The sequence below is a fragment of the Petaurus breviceps genome, unplaced genomic scaffold (assembly GCF_028583685.1).
Source record: "Petaurus breviceps papuanus isolate PSGF00001 unplaced genomic scaffold, PetGlider_PUasm1.0 37, whole genome shotgun sequence".
NCBI lineage: Eukaryota > Metazoa > Chordata > Mammalia > Diprotodontia > Petauridae > Petaurus > Petaurus breviceps.
Genome location: NW_027186296.1, coordinates 108,755,923 through 108,773,365, shown reverse-complemented (window position 1 = coordinate 108,773,365; position 17,443 = coordinate 108,755,923). Strand labels below are relative to the sequence as shown.

General features: G+C 40.8%; 1 protein-coding gene across 4 annotated transcripts in view; it reads right to left on the bottom strand.

Moving 5' to 3' along the window:
* PLCE1 (phospholipase C epsilon 1) overlaps window positions 1-17,443 on the bottom strand; it is a 372,466-nt gene that overhangs the window by 28,401 nt on the left and 326,622 nt on the right. For all 4 annotated transcript variants that reach the window (XM_069099269.1, XM_069099271.1, XM_069099270.1 and 1 more), the window contains exons 24-27: window positions 13,859-14,146; window positions 3,802-3,965; window positions 2,865-3,126; window positions 1,739-1,857 (exon numbers count right to left, since the gene is read on the bottom strand). In XM_069099269.1, the coding sequence (XP_068955370.1) occupies window positions 1,739-1,857; window positions 2,865-3,126; window positions 3,802-3,965; window positions 13,859-14,146 (833 nt within the window). The remainder of the gene's footprint in view (window positions 1-1,738; window positions 1,858-2,864; window positions 3,127-3,801; window positions 3,966-13,858; window positions 14,147-17,443) is intronic.

Genomic DNA, 17,443 nt, shown 5'->3' with positions numbered 1-17,443 from the left:
TGTGGCTAGGAGAAATGGGGCCCCTGGACGGCCCAGACACATGAGGCAGCTCACAATGTTAAAGCCTGAGGACATCCTCTGCCTGATCTCATGTTTCACACTACTAGCCCCCATGTCCACACTAGCCTTGGTGAGGCAGGGGAAAAGGGAAAGAACATGCTATTTGAGCTTAGCTTTAAATGAAACTGAGAGTTCTAAGAGGCCAAGGGGAAGAAAGAGGACTGTAGAGACCCAGGGGACAGTGTATGAAGGCACAGAGCCTGGAAGCAGAGGTCCTTCATGAAGAATTGCAGCGGTTTGGTCCGTGGGCTCCCCAGGGTGATTTCAGGTGTCTTTACTACCCACCAAGCATGGGATTGTGGTGAAGAAGGAGGGTCCAGCTCTGTTTATCTTCTCATTTCCCCTGGCATTTCCCAGTGGCATTTGTTGAGTGTTTTAAAATTTTGCTGCATGCTTTGCAAACATTATTTCATTTGAGCCTCACAACAACACTCTGAGGTAGGTACTGAAAGTGTTATTTTACCAATTTTACAGATGAAGAGATTAATTATCAGAAAAGTTAGGTGATACCCCCATGACCACACAGCAGTATCAGACACAGGAGTCGAACCAAGACCTTTCTAATGCCAAGCTCAGAACCCTCTCCATTCTATCATACTGCCTCACCACTGCATGCTCCTAAAGAGGAGGCCTTTAATAAATGTTTGTTGAATAAATAATTAAATTAATGAATGAATCCACTAGAAAGGAAAAATAGAGGAAGGGGAGGGACAAAGGAACAAGGGCCTAAGTACCAGGGTGAAGAGCCCCGTAACTCCCCAAATGAAGAATAAGAAATGGTGACTAAATTTTACTTAATAAAGTGAGACGCGCTTCTCTTCTTGCTGTTTTCATTAAAGTGGTTCACCAGGTGATCTTAAGAGTCGAGGGACAGCGGTCTCTTAAGTTCACATCTTTGCTCTTACCGATCTGGCTGCCTGAACCGGCATGAGAAACTACAATGGGAAGTCTAGCACATTCTTCTTGGCAGCTTCAGCTTCATGGCCAAGGCCAGCGCAGCTCAGACTGGTCTGTTCAGTCAGACGAGACCAGGCAGGTCCTCAGGAGTCTTTGTACAATACTGAGGCAGATGAGGGCTAGAGCCAGAAGAGTGCCTGAGCTGTGCGCCAGCTCCTCTTTACAGCTGAAGACACTAAGGCCCAGGCCCAGTGCCACAGAGTTAGTGTCCCAGCTGGGACCTGCAGCCGGCATCGCGATGGGCAGAGCCACTGGCTTGGAGTCAGGAAGACTCATCCTCCCAGATCCTTCCTAGCTCTGTGATCCTGAGCAAGGCACTTAGCCCTGTCTGCCTCAATCTTCTCACCTATGAAATGGGGATGATAACAGCACCTCCCTTTAAGGGTTATTGTGAGGATTAAATGGGCTAGTTGTGAAGTTCTTAGCATGGTATCGGGCACACAGTAAATGCCATATAAATGTTAGCCATCGTTATGGTTATTATTATTATTGTCTAGTTTGGTGATGGTTCTAGTACACCCTGTCTCGCTCTGGATGGTGGACAAGACAAGCAGCTGAAAGTCAAGGAAAGAACCGTGCGTGTGTGTGCATGTGTGTGTGTGTGGTGTATATGTATGTGAGAGAGAGGGAGAGAAGGGTGGTAGGTTTAGGGCATGGGAATAATGCCTAAGCATTAAAATAGAGCAATGAAAATATGACATTAATGTTTGAGTTTAGTTACCAAAGATGCTGCCACAGCATTGCCACTGGAATTTTCTTCCATCCTCCTGCTGTTTATGAACAAGCTAGAGATTTCTAAGACTTCATTATGTAGGTTTCTCAGCTGAAGATGCCGATATCCTAAAATAACACACAACTGGGTGAAACCTGTCCACCAGACATTGATTCCTGTTCTAAGTTGCCTTTCCCAAGGCAGGAACCCCAGAGAAAGTACAGAATGACTTGCTTCTTGATGAGACAAGACGGTTACACCGCTTAGCCATGCAGAGAGGATGTGTCTTTTTTTGCTGGGTGTGAGTACTGCCATTCGGGTAACCAGTGTACTACCTAGTGCCATGCAGTAGCAATTAATGAGCCTTTGTTAACCAAAAGGAATTAATATACTTTCAACAGTTCCTAATATTCTCAAAGAAAAAAAAGTTAAAAAGTAGAACAATCTCCCTGCTTTTAAGGCTGGCTGGGCATTTAATGTTTCTGTTTTCTAAAATGAGCAGCAACACAAACGACTTCATCTTCTAATAGCTCTGACAGCATTAAAAAGCCCCCACATATAACACGAACTTCCAGGAAGCTCTGTGTGGAGGGGGTCTTACAGTTTGTGCACACTCATATAAAAGCCCACATAGGACCAACCCAGTTTTTCCCATTTTGTTTTTTGGACTTCTCTTTCAGACTTTCTACCTAAAGTTATTGTGGGCTTCTAATCCCCTCTCCAACACCGGCTGTGCTTTCAATAGCAGCTTAAAGACTGGCATTGGTTCCACCCCCCCCCCCCCCCTACCCCCCCCCGCCCCCTCAGTCCCCCCCCCCCTTCGCCCCCTCAAACTATGCCCCCCCGCCACCCGCCCCACGTGTCATTCCCTCCCCTCACTTCAAGCCACCTGCACAGCTTTAGAAGTTATAGGGAATGGAAGGGGTGGGGGGGGCATAGTTTGAGGGGGAGAAGGGAAGTGGGGATTGTGGAGGAGGGAATGCTCCATCCACTGCCCTCCATATCGCCTCCTAGTCACAAAGTCTACTGCAGAGTCAGAACGGCTATATTCTGTAAAAGATATTGCAGATATATCAGAAAAATTTATTTTGAGATGTGCTCAATCGATGTTTAAACGAATGAGATTTCCTTCTACCTCTTTTTAGAGCCTTCAGTGGAATGATTCTTTGGGCAGTTATAGTTGAACTGTTGTTTTCAACAACTGCAAAACGAAGAAATACAAGATCTTCAAAATGAACTCGGAAGAGAAACTGTTCATTCCACATGGGGTTAAGAGTATTTCGATGAATGGGTTTAGTGCGGAAATGGCAGCTATCCAGTGGCATTCCCAGGACATCAATTTCAATACATGGACTTCCTGTGCTGTTACTGGGACACACATTCTGACCAGAGACAATCTGATGTAAAGAGAAAGATCAAAGTCACTAATAATTGAAAAGACACCAAACAAAGCCCCTCATCCAAGTCTGTGTGTGAATTTAAAAAATTAACTCCCTGGTTAGAGATTGATGGGGGTTGGGGGGCAGGGGAGAGAGGCTCCCTGATGACCCTGCTAGGCTTACCCTGCCTTGCTCTACAGAGATTAATGATATGCACCACAGCATGGCCTGACCGTGTGCACTGGGGCTTCACACGATACTCCCCGTAGGGCCCCACGAATTCCCTCCCCTGGCTGGATATAAGAAGCCGCAGAAAAAAGACTATGGGAGTCTCTTAATCTGGGGTTTATAGGAACTGGGTCTAGTTTTAAGGGCTGACTGAAAAAATTCAGTCTTTTGGATCTGGAAAATCTTGGCATATAGCTCATGTCTAAGTCTTCACAGATTTGAGTAAAAGAGTACTTCAGATCCAAACGAGCCCCCGATGGTAACAATAAAGCACAACAAATATTCCATAAACAATCCATACAATTCTCTTTCCTAACCAGGGAATTCTACTTGCTTATCAGGGTTCTAAAATCCTCTTTGGAAGATAAATCTGACAAACTAAAGTTTTACAATGATAGGTTTGTTTCTCTTAAAGTCTCTAAAAGAGGATTTAAAACTCCAACTTCTATTAACAATAATACTTACAGTTAAAGAATAGAGAGCAGGCTCCATGTTATCCATATCTCTTTCCAGTGGAGAAAACTGTTGGTACATAGCACAGTTCTTGTCCCATAGGACAGGGGGTTTTAAAACATAACCACAGCCACCATTCGCTTCAAACATTGCTGCATTTAAGTGTAAGGGGAGATCTACAAGATTAAAAAAATAAGGCCACTGATAAGATACCAAAGTGTAGAGAAATTCATTGCTCTTCTGTCGGCCCACAGCCCATAGCCCTTATTTGCCTTGTCATTTTCTAGTCATGTTAGGTGTGTATCAGGCTAACTTGAGGGCCTCTGAGGACTATTCCAACTGGGAGATTCTGGGATTCTATTTTAACATTAAAACCTCAGGACAAAACCCCCATGTCACACCACAGGTCTTGGTGTCGGACTCACTTCAAATCGCCAATTCTAACATTTTTATGGTACTATCTGTTCCTTGAAACGCTCTTTTGCCAAACACCTTGGCTTTATGGAACCAAATTAGTGATGGTAGGTATGGTATGATTCTACTCTAATTTTACTTTCATGTCTGAAACAGCTTTGCATTCTGCATCATTTTTTCTGAGATTAAAAATGGTAACGCAATATGTACGCAATCAGCATTCTGGGTCAGAACGAACCATCTTGGAATTGACTTGCCCACAAAGGAATTGTCACATATGTTCAATCTTGTAAGTGTCCTGAGTAATAGGAAAGGATAACTAGTTTCTCATTTCTTTCAAATTAATTTTAAGTTAACTTCCATGAGTAGATATAATAACTCAAAAGAACATTTTTTTCCTTTTTTTGGGGGGAGGGCAATTGGGGTTAAGTGACTTGCCCAAGGTCACATGGCTAGTTTTTGTGTTAAGTGTCTGAGGCCAAATTTGAACTCAGGTTCTCCTGACTCCAGGGCCGGTGCTGTATTCACTGCACCACCTAGCCACCCCCTAAAGAACATTTTTTAAAAAGGAAAAAAAAATCAGACTGTAAATTATCACTCCATAAGCCCATAAACTTCTATTTAGAAATCAGCTTGGTACTAGGTGGCATAGTGGATAGAGCACAGGCTTGAAGTCAGGAAGACCCAAATTCAAATACAACCTTTGACTCTGACTAGCTGTGTGACCCTGTGTGTCTGTCTCTGTTTCCTCATCTATAAAAAGGGGATAATCATAGCAGCTACTTCCCAGGGTTATTGTGAGGAACACATACTATTTATTTGTAAAGCACTTAGCACAATAGTTGGAACATAGTAAGCACTATATAAATGTTAGATTTTTTTTTTAAAGTAGGCAGTGAAATGGCTCAGTGGATAGAGCGGTAGGCCTAGAGTTAGGAAAACCTTTGCTCAAAAGGGCCTCAAATACTCATTAGCTGTGTGACCCTGGGCAAGTCACTTAACCTTTGGCCTTAATCCATGGGAGAGGGAAATGGCAAAACCACTCCAGTATCTTTGCCAAGAAAATCCCATGGACAGTACTTACTGGTGTGCTATGGTCCACGAAGTCATGAAGAGTCAGACATAACCGAACAACATTATTATTATTATTATTATTATTCCCTTATTATTAATTGCAAAATTAAATGTATTTGTGTAATAAGAATGTAAATTTTGAAGATCTTCCCTGCCCCTAGGCTAATGTGCACCTGAAGCCTGGGGTGGGAGGCTTGTTTTTCAGTAGATACTTCTTGATTGGCCAGTGAGTCAATAAGGTTGTTACATTCTCTGAGCCAGGAGAAGGCTATATAAGCCCTGATGTGTAGCTTTGTTTTGGGATTCACTTTGAGAAGTGTTCTGTGATTTGATCTGAATTCTGGGAAGCCGTTGTTGAGAGTCCCCCGGCTTTGAAAAACCCAGAATGTGGAAACCCAGATGTTGACTGGGTATGGATGTAATGGTTGGACAGTTTGGAAATCTGTCTACTTGATGTTTCTGTCTTGATAATTATGCCTGTATACTTTGAGGTTCAGGGTGCTGACCTTTTCTCCTGAACAAGGTAAACGATATATGTCTGACTGATTAAAGTAAGCTTGTTAACCCATTTTGAGTTGCTTTCCTTTAACAAAGCAGATCCAAGAACCTGTGTGAGCAGGCACCCTGGGGACACTGGGGTGCTTGCTGCAACAATTTGCAACACAGAAGTATGGCTTTGTTTATTTCCATAACTCCTTTTGAATCTTTTTTTTTGTGTACTTAATGTAGATCTGTTGCTATTATTGTTTTTAATTCCATAGTTGCAGTTATACCTAGCTTTTTTATTCCAGACATTTAACTACACAGATATCCAATGTATGGTGTTTCATATGTACCATACAAATATGTCTAAGAAAAAAAATCAGATGATACCTTAAGAACTCCATATATTTGCTTAAGCTTCCAACTGCAACGTATGGAGTTATACCACAGTATTAAATGCTTTTATTTTTGGTTAAATTTTAAAAATGAATCACAATCACAAATGACTCAATGAACTACATAATCCACTTAGGAGCTTTTGGCATTCTTGTGGCTTCTCTTGGATTTCATGTCCCAACTTAATTGGCAATATTGTTTGATGGGGTCTTTTGTTTTTTGGAGGGGGGAAGGCAGGGCAATTGGGGTTAACTGACTTGCCCAAGGTCACACAGCTGGTTAAGTGTTAAGTGTCTGAGGCTGGATTTGAACTCATGTCCTCCTGACTCCAGGACCAGTGCTCTATTCAGTGTGCCACCTAGCTGCCTCTATTTGGTGATTCTTTCACTATTACTAGGTTTCTCCCAGATTTAAATGCTTATTTTATGGTTTGGAGTTTGTCTTTGCACAAGAGAGCAGAAGGTTTATGATCCACACTTGACCAAAGTTCCCTTTGATTTTTTCCAACTATGTTCAGGATGAATTTCTAACACGTAATTCCTTATAAAGGTACGATGCAGATGTACATTGCCAAATGGAAAAAAAACTCTGTATGTGCTGTATTCACGTGTGTAGTAGCTGAGTTGCTGATGTGCTTCCCCAAACCCCTAAAACAAAACAAAACAGGATAAAACCACTATGTGAGAGTGATCAGTAATGATGATTTTAGATTCCTCAACTATAAAATGGGATCATAAAATATTTACCTCTCTGAGTAGTAAGAGACAAATGAGACAATGGATGCAAATAAAGCCTCCTATAAAACGCTAAGATTCGTATCAACTTTATCACAATAAGAGCTAACATTTATAAAGTACTTCAGATCTATTTTGTGCTATCATTATCAACTCTACTTTGCAGATAAGAAAACTGTCACTTCATTCTCATTAATGGTTCCTCTCCCATAATGATGACATCCCTTTTTGGGGAGGAGGAGTGCTGAGAAAAACCATCTTACACCTCCCAATCACTATCCTCATGAATACTGTGTATTTGGGGCTTTGGCTGTGATTGGGGACACACCTCTACATCTGGTCTTTTTAAAGCTACACATCTATCATAATAGCAGTTTCAAGTTTGTAAAGTACTTTAAATCTTTTATCTAATCTGGTCTTTGCAATGACCTTGTGATGCAGAAAAGAAAGCCCAGAAAAGTTAGGCAATATGCTAGAGGTTACACAGCTAGGAAGTAGGAGAGTTCATATTGAGCTCTTCTGATTCCAAATCCACTGCTTTTTCTACTTGACTACTTCCCAGTTATGCACCATTCTAGAAGTGACATACTATTTTTCCTATAAGGCTCAGTTTCCTCCTTTGTAAAATGAAGGGCTGGGCTTCATTTCCTCTGAAGGTCTTTCTACTCCTAACCTTCTAGGACTTTCAATAATGACGCTCAGCCCTAACAATGATACTACTATAAAAGTCTCTTCCAAATCCTCTAGAATAAGGGTTAAAGTTCTGTAGCTGGTAACAGAGAAACTTCTCAGTCAACAAACATTTAAGTGCAAGGAACTGTGCAGAAAAGCATTGTGTTAGGCCCTGACCTATAAAGAGGAAAAGCAAGAAAGTCCCTGCCCTCTAAGGGCTTAAAATCTGACAACACAAATGAATAAATAAATAAATAAATGTGATGCTAGGCAGAATATAATAAGATCAAAGGGTGACTGCACTCAATGACCCCTAGTTATTTGAGGGGGAAGCCAGCAGCAGCCTTGGGCAGTATACACAGATCACCAGTCCTCAGAAAAACTCAAAGCCTACCCTAATATCACAGGTGGGTTTTCATTTGAAGAGGAGAATCAGGGTGTCTCCTTTTTACTATTTTTGCACCCAAATTTGGGAAATGGCAATCTAATGAAAGGAGATATGATTTCAGATTCTCTCTGGTAAGGTACTCCGCATATTGCTATGGGTATATTATTATATAGGATCAGAAACTGAGATCTGGAAGGGGAGATGACCTCGTCCAATCTCTTCATTGTACAAATGAGGACTCAGGCCAGAAGAGGTTAAGTAACTGATTCAAGGTCAGACTGTGGCTTTGGCAGTTGGGATTTGATCTCAGCCACATGGAATGGAAGAGAAATGGGTTATTTGTAAGCTGGTATCTGTGAACTTACTTTAAAATATTTTGATAAATTTACTTTGATATTACTGGTGTCCTTTGTAATATTATGTTTTTTTAAAATGCACTTAAAAACACTATTCTGATAAGGGTCTATGACCCCAAAAAACCCAGTAAGATTCCATGTTAGATATTCTAGAAATGGTAGGATGCTTTGGAAAAGATCAGCTTTAGTCCATGCCCACAGAAGTCCTTAAGCCTGCTTTTATACATTCTCCTAACTCCTGAAATAACCATAGGATTCTGTGGGTCAGCTAGCACAATATGTAACTTAGTATATTATAGGGTTGATTAGCCTATGGTGTACCATAATTGGGAAGTCAGCTACTGGGAAATGTCCATTGTCACTCCATGGGACATTTCATGAAGAGTAAATCTGCTACTCTCTAAAAAATAATTATTCCATTATTTCTATGTTTTAGACTATTTTCATAGAAGTTGAATTATCATCTGGTAGAAAAAAATCGGAATGAAGGAATCTTAGGACAAGGTCCTGGCTGTCAGTGACTTCTCACTTAATCAATTTCTGTATCATTTTCTTCATGTGGAAAGATGCTGCTGCTACTGATGCTTTCATCATAAAGTAGCCTGAGATTCAGAAAGAGAGCAAGGCTAATTCTTTTCAGAGTAGGGAGCTGAAGTACAAACCCGCCATATAGTTTTCTAGTAGTATAAGAAAGGTAGGGAAGGGGTAATTAATTGTTCCAGTTCTGAGCACAAGCAGAATGTCTCTGTATCACCACTATTGTCCTCAATCCATTCTCCACATAATGGCTAAAGATATTCCTAAAGCACAGTTCTGACTGTTACTTTGCTTCTCAGAAAATTCCAGGGGCTCTTTATCTACACTAGGATCAAATATGGACTCCTGTTTCGCATTTCAGATACTTTCTGATCTGGCCCTCTCTATCTTTCCAGGCTCATTCTATATGGCTTCTTTTCACATGCTCTCCAGTCCAGCCCAGCTAGTCTTCATGGTGTTCCTGGCAGGCAGCTGCCCATCTCCTACCTGTGAAGCTTTGTCTAGGCTCTGCCATGTGCCTGGAATGGATTCTCCTTATGTCTAACTTTTAGTATCCCTGGATTCCTTCAAAACTTGGCTCGAGGGCCTCCCCATTCCTGAGCCCCCCAGCTGCTATGTCCTGTCAAATTTTATTTATTTTGTTTATACTTATATGTGTATTTATTAGGGGCCCCATTAAAACGTAAGCTACTTGAGGGCAGACTAGCTTTTATCTTTGAATCTCCAAAGCCTAGCAAAGTGCCTGGCATGTATTAAGTGCTTAATAAATGTGGCATGGATGGAGGTTACTCAAAATCAGGATTCTCTTGTTTTGTTTTCCAGCAGCTATTTTCTTGGTGGAAGAGACTGCTTATCCTGGGGCACACTGGCTCAGTTGTATAGAGAATCAGGAAGACAATAAGATAAAACTTCTAGTAATGTCCAATACATAAACAGATTCAGAATATGTGAAGTGCACTGAATCCACTCAGAGAGAAAGAACATTCAAAATAAAATATAGTTTCACTTCCTAAAAACATAATTTTTTCTAGTTAAAGTCTATTTAAAAAATTTTAGAGCTATAGCTAATGGTGCTAATAGGTAAAGTATTATAATCAATCCTGAAAACTAGAATGTATAAACCAAGCCCAGAATCAATACCAAAAGATGTAAGAGAAATGAAAAATGCAAATATTTTCTCATCAAATTAACTTAAAAATCAAATTCTGTAAGAGCAAAAATACATGTTCTCTCTTAACACATAGTAAGTTGTGAGTAAAGTCATCCTGATAACATTTTTATGAAGTCACAACTCAATGCTAGGATTCTGTGGCAGAACTCAGATTATAAGTTATTTTGCCCCAGTTATATAGTGACATACTGTAGTTTAGTCCAGTTATACATATGAATGCTAAGTACCTTTGTTATTTGTGTAGTCTCAAGAAATAGTTTGAGATTTTAGTAAGACTTATATTTTATGAGTAATGGGATAAGGAACAGGGACTAGGACTGTGATTTTATTGGTAAAGGGGATTTCCAAGTGAGGAAATTCCCTCTATATCTATAGCAATTTAAAGTCTCAGAGAGTTGCCATTTTACTAGGATCGTATATAGTTGTTGTGTACGGTTTGTCCTTTATTCTCAAAGAGGACCATACCATCACGAAGATGTTGTCATGACTTGCAAGTGAATCGTATTTAAGTGAGGGAAGACAGTGCAAAGTCACCAGCCTCACCTTTTCCTCCAGAGCCATCAGGGTCCAGTGGTCAGATACAGATCAGGACAACTGGAGATGGCTCTGATGAAATGGAAAACAGTCCTAATCTCTGAATGGGCATTACCTCAGTCAAAGTGAGAACGCAGAAAGGCCTTAGCTTTAAAAGAACTAGGATCACATGGCTGGTATGTGTCAGAGAACAGCTCCTTACCCGCTATACCATGTTGCCTATTATGAGTAAAATAAAATGTCATAATGCCTAAAAATGTTATTATTATAAAGAAACACACATGTGCATTTATGCATATGCATGTATTTTTTTTAGATCATGGAGAAAATGGTGAAGAGAGACCTGATAGTAAAGTTTGCTTGGGAATAAGATGCTTGTCCTCCCAAGAGTGATGGTGCAGAGAGACAAAAGCTCTCAGGGTGAGAGGAAGAAGAGAAAGAGAAGTTGGAGACTTCCTGTCCAGGGCCCTGAGGCAGCTACCTGTAGACTTGATGACACAAACAGGAAGGGATTATGCCCCTGAAGTATATTATAGGCCACCTAGGGAGAGAGGAAATAGATGAGGAGCTATGAGGAATCTGATCACACATCTGGCACAGAGGTAGATAGTGATAGGGGATTTCAATCATCTACACGTTTGTTGGCAAGTTTTCTGCCAAAAGCAGAGGAGGCAATCAATACATTCTTGCCTTGCCTTAGTGACAATTTTATCCTACAACAGGATGAAGAAATAATAAGGGGAAATTTTATTCTGGGTCTGATTCTAATTAGCTGAGAGGAACCAGTTGCTAGATGGGAATGGGGGTAAAGTGATGGCTTCCTTCTAGAGTTAATGGTAGAAAAGGAGCAAAAATCTGAGCACAGTCTGAAATATATCTTAGATTTGGGGAAAACATGATTTCAAGGGGTTCTGAGAAAAGATAAGCAGCATCCTATAAACTAAAATGTTACAGGGGAAGTCAGCCCAGGAAGGACGTAAAAACCGTAAGAATGAAATTCTGAACACATGAGGGGAAACGATTTCATTTCTGAGGAAAAGAAGATTTGCCTGAAGATACCTATATAGATATACAAAGGACTCAGTAACCAACTTAGATGTTTTTTAAAAAAAGTATTAGATGGAAGCAAGGGCAGGTGACAGAATTTTACTGTAGGAGTATAGCATGGTCTTGTAAAAGCAGTCAGGAATAGAAATGTTCAGAGTGATGTGAAGCTGCCAGAGAAAATGAGGGACAACAAAACAGTTGTGCATGTGTACAATATTGGGAGGAAAAGGAGGCTCAGGAAGGGAGCTTTCTTTCTTGTTAGTGGGTGGGATGTAACTGACAGGAATGTGAGGACTGGACTGTTCAACTGTATTCTGTATTCTCTGCTAAGAAAGAACAAAGGTCAATAGGGACTTGATCCCCAAGATAAGTGAGGTCACTGACCTTGATGAATCTAAGTGATCTGATGTGTTCTGTGGCAAATGGGGGAGGTACCAGAAGATGAGAGAAAGGAAAATTCTGTCAAATTTTCAGAAAGTGGAAGAGAACAAATTCTGCAAACTACAGGCCAGTGCTTGACTCCAGGGCCTGGGCAAATTCTGGAATGGATCATTAAAGAGATGAAGAGTAAACACTTAGAAAGGGAAGGGAGCAAAAACACATAAGCACAGACTAATCTTTTTTCCTTTTCTGGAAGGCTGACTAAACTGGTAGGTCAGGGGGATATTACAGATATAGTTTACCCGGCTTTCAGCAAAATGTCCGATAACGACAGATACAGAATGGCTAATAGTACAATTAGAAGAGGAAAATGCTATGACCTGAGATCTTAGTTGGGATTTTGATGCTATTTCTGTAGAAAAGGTATAGACACAGCCTAGGTAAGACCATAATCAGATGGAGCTAGAAACATCTAAATGGTCACACCCAAAAGTAGCTGTTCATGCTTCAATGTTGGCATGGCAAGAAGTCTCCATTTGAGTGCCCCAAGGATCCATGTTCTGCCCTGTGCTTCTTAACATTTTTGTCATTCACCTGGATAAAGGCATAGATCACATACTCATCAAAATGTGCAGATGACACAAAGCTGGGCGAAACAGCTTATCCAAAGGATGACAGAGTTAAGATTCAAAAGGATCTTAAAAGGCAATGGCCTGAGTCTAGCAAGATGAAATTCAATAGGAATAAATGTAATATCTGATATTTGGGTTAAAAATTTAATTTTGTAATTACTAGATGGTTAAAAATTTAATTTTGTAATTACTAGATATTTAGTTTATTTCTAAAAGATTTGGAAGAGTGCCAACTCAATATTATGTCAACAGTGTGAGGTGACCACCAAGAAAGTTAACACAATCTTTGGCAGGACTAAAAGAGACACAGCTTCTAATAGGGTGGTGATCATCCCACTATACTCTGTCTCATCTGGAGCGGTGCATTAAAGTCTGAGTGCCAATGTATAAGAAGAACAATGAATGCCCAGCAGAGGGCAACCAGGTAAACCAGTAATGAAGGTCCTTGAGGCTGGAAAGACCAGCAAACATTTGGCTTAGAGGATCCACTGAAGCCTCCCAGGACTGTTGTGATGAAAGTACCTTGTAAACCTTGAGATGCTACATAGATGCAGGGATTCTGTTAGAGGGGACTGGAATGATATGAGAGTCCTACTTAATAAATCTCTAAAAATAGGACCAACACTATCTGTCTCTTATGGTTTTAGGTATAAGTATTCTTGGAAGAGGGATAAGAAAGATGGACCTTTTCATGATTCTATAATTTCTCTTTGATTCTATAATCACACCTGAGGTTAACACCAAAGATTTATCCAAAATATCACTTCCTTCTACTATAAACTAGTGTCCTCTTACCATTTAATCAATCAATCAACAAGCATTTATCACGTGCTTTCGATGTACCAGCCACTGTGCTAAGTGTTGGGGAAGCAGTCCTTGTCCTCATGCTCTAGCAAGGGTACACATCCATAACAAACACAAGCACAATTCAGATGAAGCAAATAGGAGAAAGGTCTGGAAGAGAGGGCACTAATGGCTAGGGGTGGGGTCAGGTAAGCCTTCATGTAAAGGGTGCCTGGTCTGGGTTTTGCAGGAAACCAGAGATCCTAAGAGGGAAAGCATTCCAGGAAGGAGGGGGAAAAAACAAGGAACTGAGAGACACAGTCTCCCTGTGGGGGCCACAGCACTCACCCTTTCAGGCTCATTCTGTCCCTATGTATCCTGAGCTTCACTTCTTCTATTTACATTCACACACAAGCATCAAACAGAATCAGTAAATAAGGCAGTCACATCCAACTGTCCGGCCTTACCATCTGTCTGGTAGTTGAGCGCGACCAGCTGGATGCCGTGCAGCCAGAACAAGAGGGGACTGGGGTTGGAAGAGTCGATGCGTGTAGCGGCAGGGTATGTCCTCAGCAACTGGCAGGCGGTGTGCTCGATCAGCTTCTGGGAGTAGCGGCGGCACAGGCGCTTGGCAGCATTCTCGTTCAGGGACGAGATGTGGTAGCATTTTGGTGTCCTAATGATGGCGCTGAGGGACGGGGCTGTGTTTGGAGAGCAGACTTCTTCCCAGGTCTGCCGCATACCATCAAAGGAACCTAAAGCCCCACAGAGATCAGAACCACACTTCAAGAACTCCCTCCAAAGAATGCACTTGAAATCACAGATCTAAGCTCTGCCCGGGGCTCATGTGAAAGAGCTGCAGAAACTTCCAAGCCAACTTACTTTCTTCTAAAACAGGGATAGTGGTTTGTACTGTGACACCAAGACCTTGACCATGCTGAAGGATGCAATGCTGTCATTGTGTGGAGAGTTGAAGAGGTGTGTGCGTGTGTGTGCGTGTGTGTGTGTGTGTGTGTGTCTGTGTAAGTAAACCTGAATTCCAGTGAACTATCCCCTTGGGGAAGGAATATAAACTGATTTACTAATCTGAGAACAGGGAAGTAAATTGCAGAGGTAAATGAGTGAGGGGAAGGTATCAAATATTCACTGGTTCCATTCACTTTTGTGAACATTTATTAAGCACCTGATGTGCTCAAGGTATTGTACTGGTGTGGGGTTATATACATAAAAAAAAAAGCTGCACCAGTCACTGGCCTCAAGGAGCTCACATTCTACTAGGGGACACAGCTTTGGGAAGAGATAAGGAAATCCAAGATCATTCATGGAACAACTGTGAAGACACTCAGGAGAGGGTGCTTTTGGAGGTCTCAACCAAAATCCAGGGCATCTCATTTATCTCAGCTATGCCAAGGAGCTAGGAAGCTGGGGACTTAGAACTAAGAACTCCACAGGAGGTCCACTAGGGATACAGTTTTAAAAGGCAGTTTGTTAGGACCTGAGTAAGAACAGGATCTAAAAGCTGAGGGACAGGATTCATAGAAACCATGAATTTTAAGGAAGGGAGGGAGAAAATGGAGAGAAAGGGGTAGGGGGTGGGGAGGAAGGGATGGGGCAGACAGATGGAGGGAGACTATAAGAGAGTACCTATGGGGCTAGTTTCCTAAGGAGGACAGAGAAAACTTTAAGAGATAAAGGCAGGATGTTTGAAGCCTAGGGGAGGCTGTTAGAAGCCTATTAGAATAAGGTCTTTCTTGTCTAAGGATCTGGGAGCAAAGACAGGTCTTCAGTAAGTCACTGTTCAGTTAGATAATTCAGGAGGAAGGTAACCAACTACAAGGTTTTTGCTGAAATTCTAGCAGATGTGAAGTCCCTATGTGGACTTACTGAGAAGGAAGAGTAGGGGAGACAGATAATCCCTGCCATCCTGGGGGCTCTACATGAAGAGCTAAGGTTGGAGAATCGTATTCTGGTGATTGTGCCAGACAAATCTACCCCAACTAGAAATTCAGAGCTTGATACCACATTTCAGTCCAGAAAGGAGTGGGCTTGTTAACTAAGGACAAAATCTGGAAAAAAGGATAGTCAAACAAGGAAAAGTAAACCAAGAAAGATTAAGGGCTGGTTCCCGAGAGCCCAATTTAAGTGAAGGACTTCTGTAAACATGCCCTTCATTTTCTCTTATTATTTCAGGCCCCTGCATATGTAGGGGATATGGCCAAGGGGTAAGCTTGGCTAGGTTAACAAGGTTAAAAGATGGTGACTTTGGAACTTCGATTTTAAGTATAATTCCCATCAGTTCAATTCAACTCAACTGTACAGGCTTCCCCGCCTTCCCCCTCCAATATGAACTTGTACTCCCCTGGATTCTGCAGTCTCAGCTCTCTGTGGATCTCTCTCCAGACTACATGCTCCCTTTTAGAGGCCCAGGTTGCTGCTCAGATCTATAGTATAACAATATGAGATGGCATGATATAATAGAATGCCAATATTCTACCAATGAGGATGTTATACACTTACCTAGAAGACAGATGAAAGTCCTATGAAAGAGGCACACTCAAAGTCTCTACAAATTTTCCTACAATATTTGTCGTAATTTTTACTAAAGCTCTACTCCAATAGCTCACTGTGGTATGACTGTGACCTGGGCTCTTTTAAGCTATGCCATTGGAGTGTGAGCTTTGGGAGGGCTCATTAAACTGAAAAGTCCTGGTAACGGGCTTGCTAAATTTGGAGAGAGACATCACCGAGGAGTAAATATTATTGTTCTTATTGTTATTTTTTTGGTCTCTGGCTACTTTTGAAATTTACTGGGGGAGGCAGGGAGTGGAAAAGGAGGGAAGACGGGAGAGCTCATGCTGAAGAACTAACAGAATTTTCGAAGTGTTAAGGTAGGACATAGGAGTTAAAATCTTTAACAAAAACAAAAAATTAAACTGAAAAAAAATAAGATCATAAATTTACTTATAAGGAGCAAGGAAGGAGATACAAAAAAAGACTTTATTCTCTCCTATGGGAAAAAGCAAGTTGGTAAGCAACTAAGAGGGACAGCTAGGTGGAGCAGTGGATAGAGTACAGGGCTTGGAGTCAGGAAGACATCTTAAGTTCAAATAAAGTCTCAGATATTTACTGGATGTGTGACCCTGGGCAAGTCACTTAACCCAGTTTGCCTCATTTCCTCATCTGTAAAATGAGCGGGAGAAGGAAATGGCAAACCACTTCAGTATTTTTGCTAAGAAAACCCAGAATGGGGTCACAAAGGGTAAGGCATGACTTGAAATGACTCAACAATGAAGCAATTAAGAACAAGAGGAAAAATGCTGGCAGTGAGAAACCAGGAGGGATACAAATGAACTAAGTTTGGGGACTTGCTGATGGAAGAAAAACAGAAGCCATGAGATACAGGATGTCTTTGGTGCCATAGTACAAACAAGTATACTAACTAAAGAGAACTTTCTTTTTACATTCTGAAATAAATTTTTACTCCAGTAGGAGATTTAGAATAATTCTAACAAGCTGCAAAAAATACAGTAACCAAAAATGTAAGGAGTTTTTCTGTTGTTTTGTTTTTGCCAAATGTCATGAAATGCCTAGCAGTTAGGCTTTGTTTGTTTAAAATAAACTTTCAAGAAATTGCCTGATTTGGACAAAATTTGGTATATTATTAAAGAGTATCAAAACACAACTTTAAGTCTATTTGTGGGTTAATTTGTTATCTTAAATAAAATGGTGGACAATAAAAATGTTCAGACTGGCATTTTGGGGGATTACATGAAATTATGATTATAATTCACAGAAGAACCACTACCATTTTCTTTAAAATGAGAGATTTTTCTGATGATGTTCTTTTCAACAAATACTGCTAAAGCATCTTAGGTAAATTATCATGATTCTCAAGAAATTAAAATTGCAGAATGGTTTTTGTAATATAAGTACCATTTAACTTTTTTTTTGCTTATTATTACCCACCCAGGTACAGTAGGCAACATGAACATTCATTACAAAAAACAATTTAGACATTCAAGTGAATATTACTGACAGGAAAACATTTGATC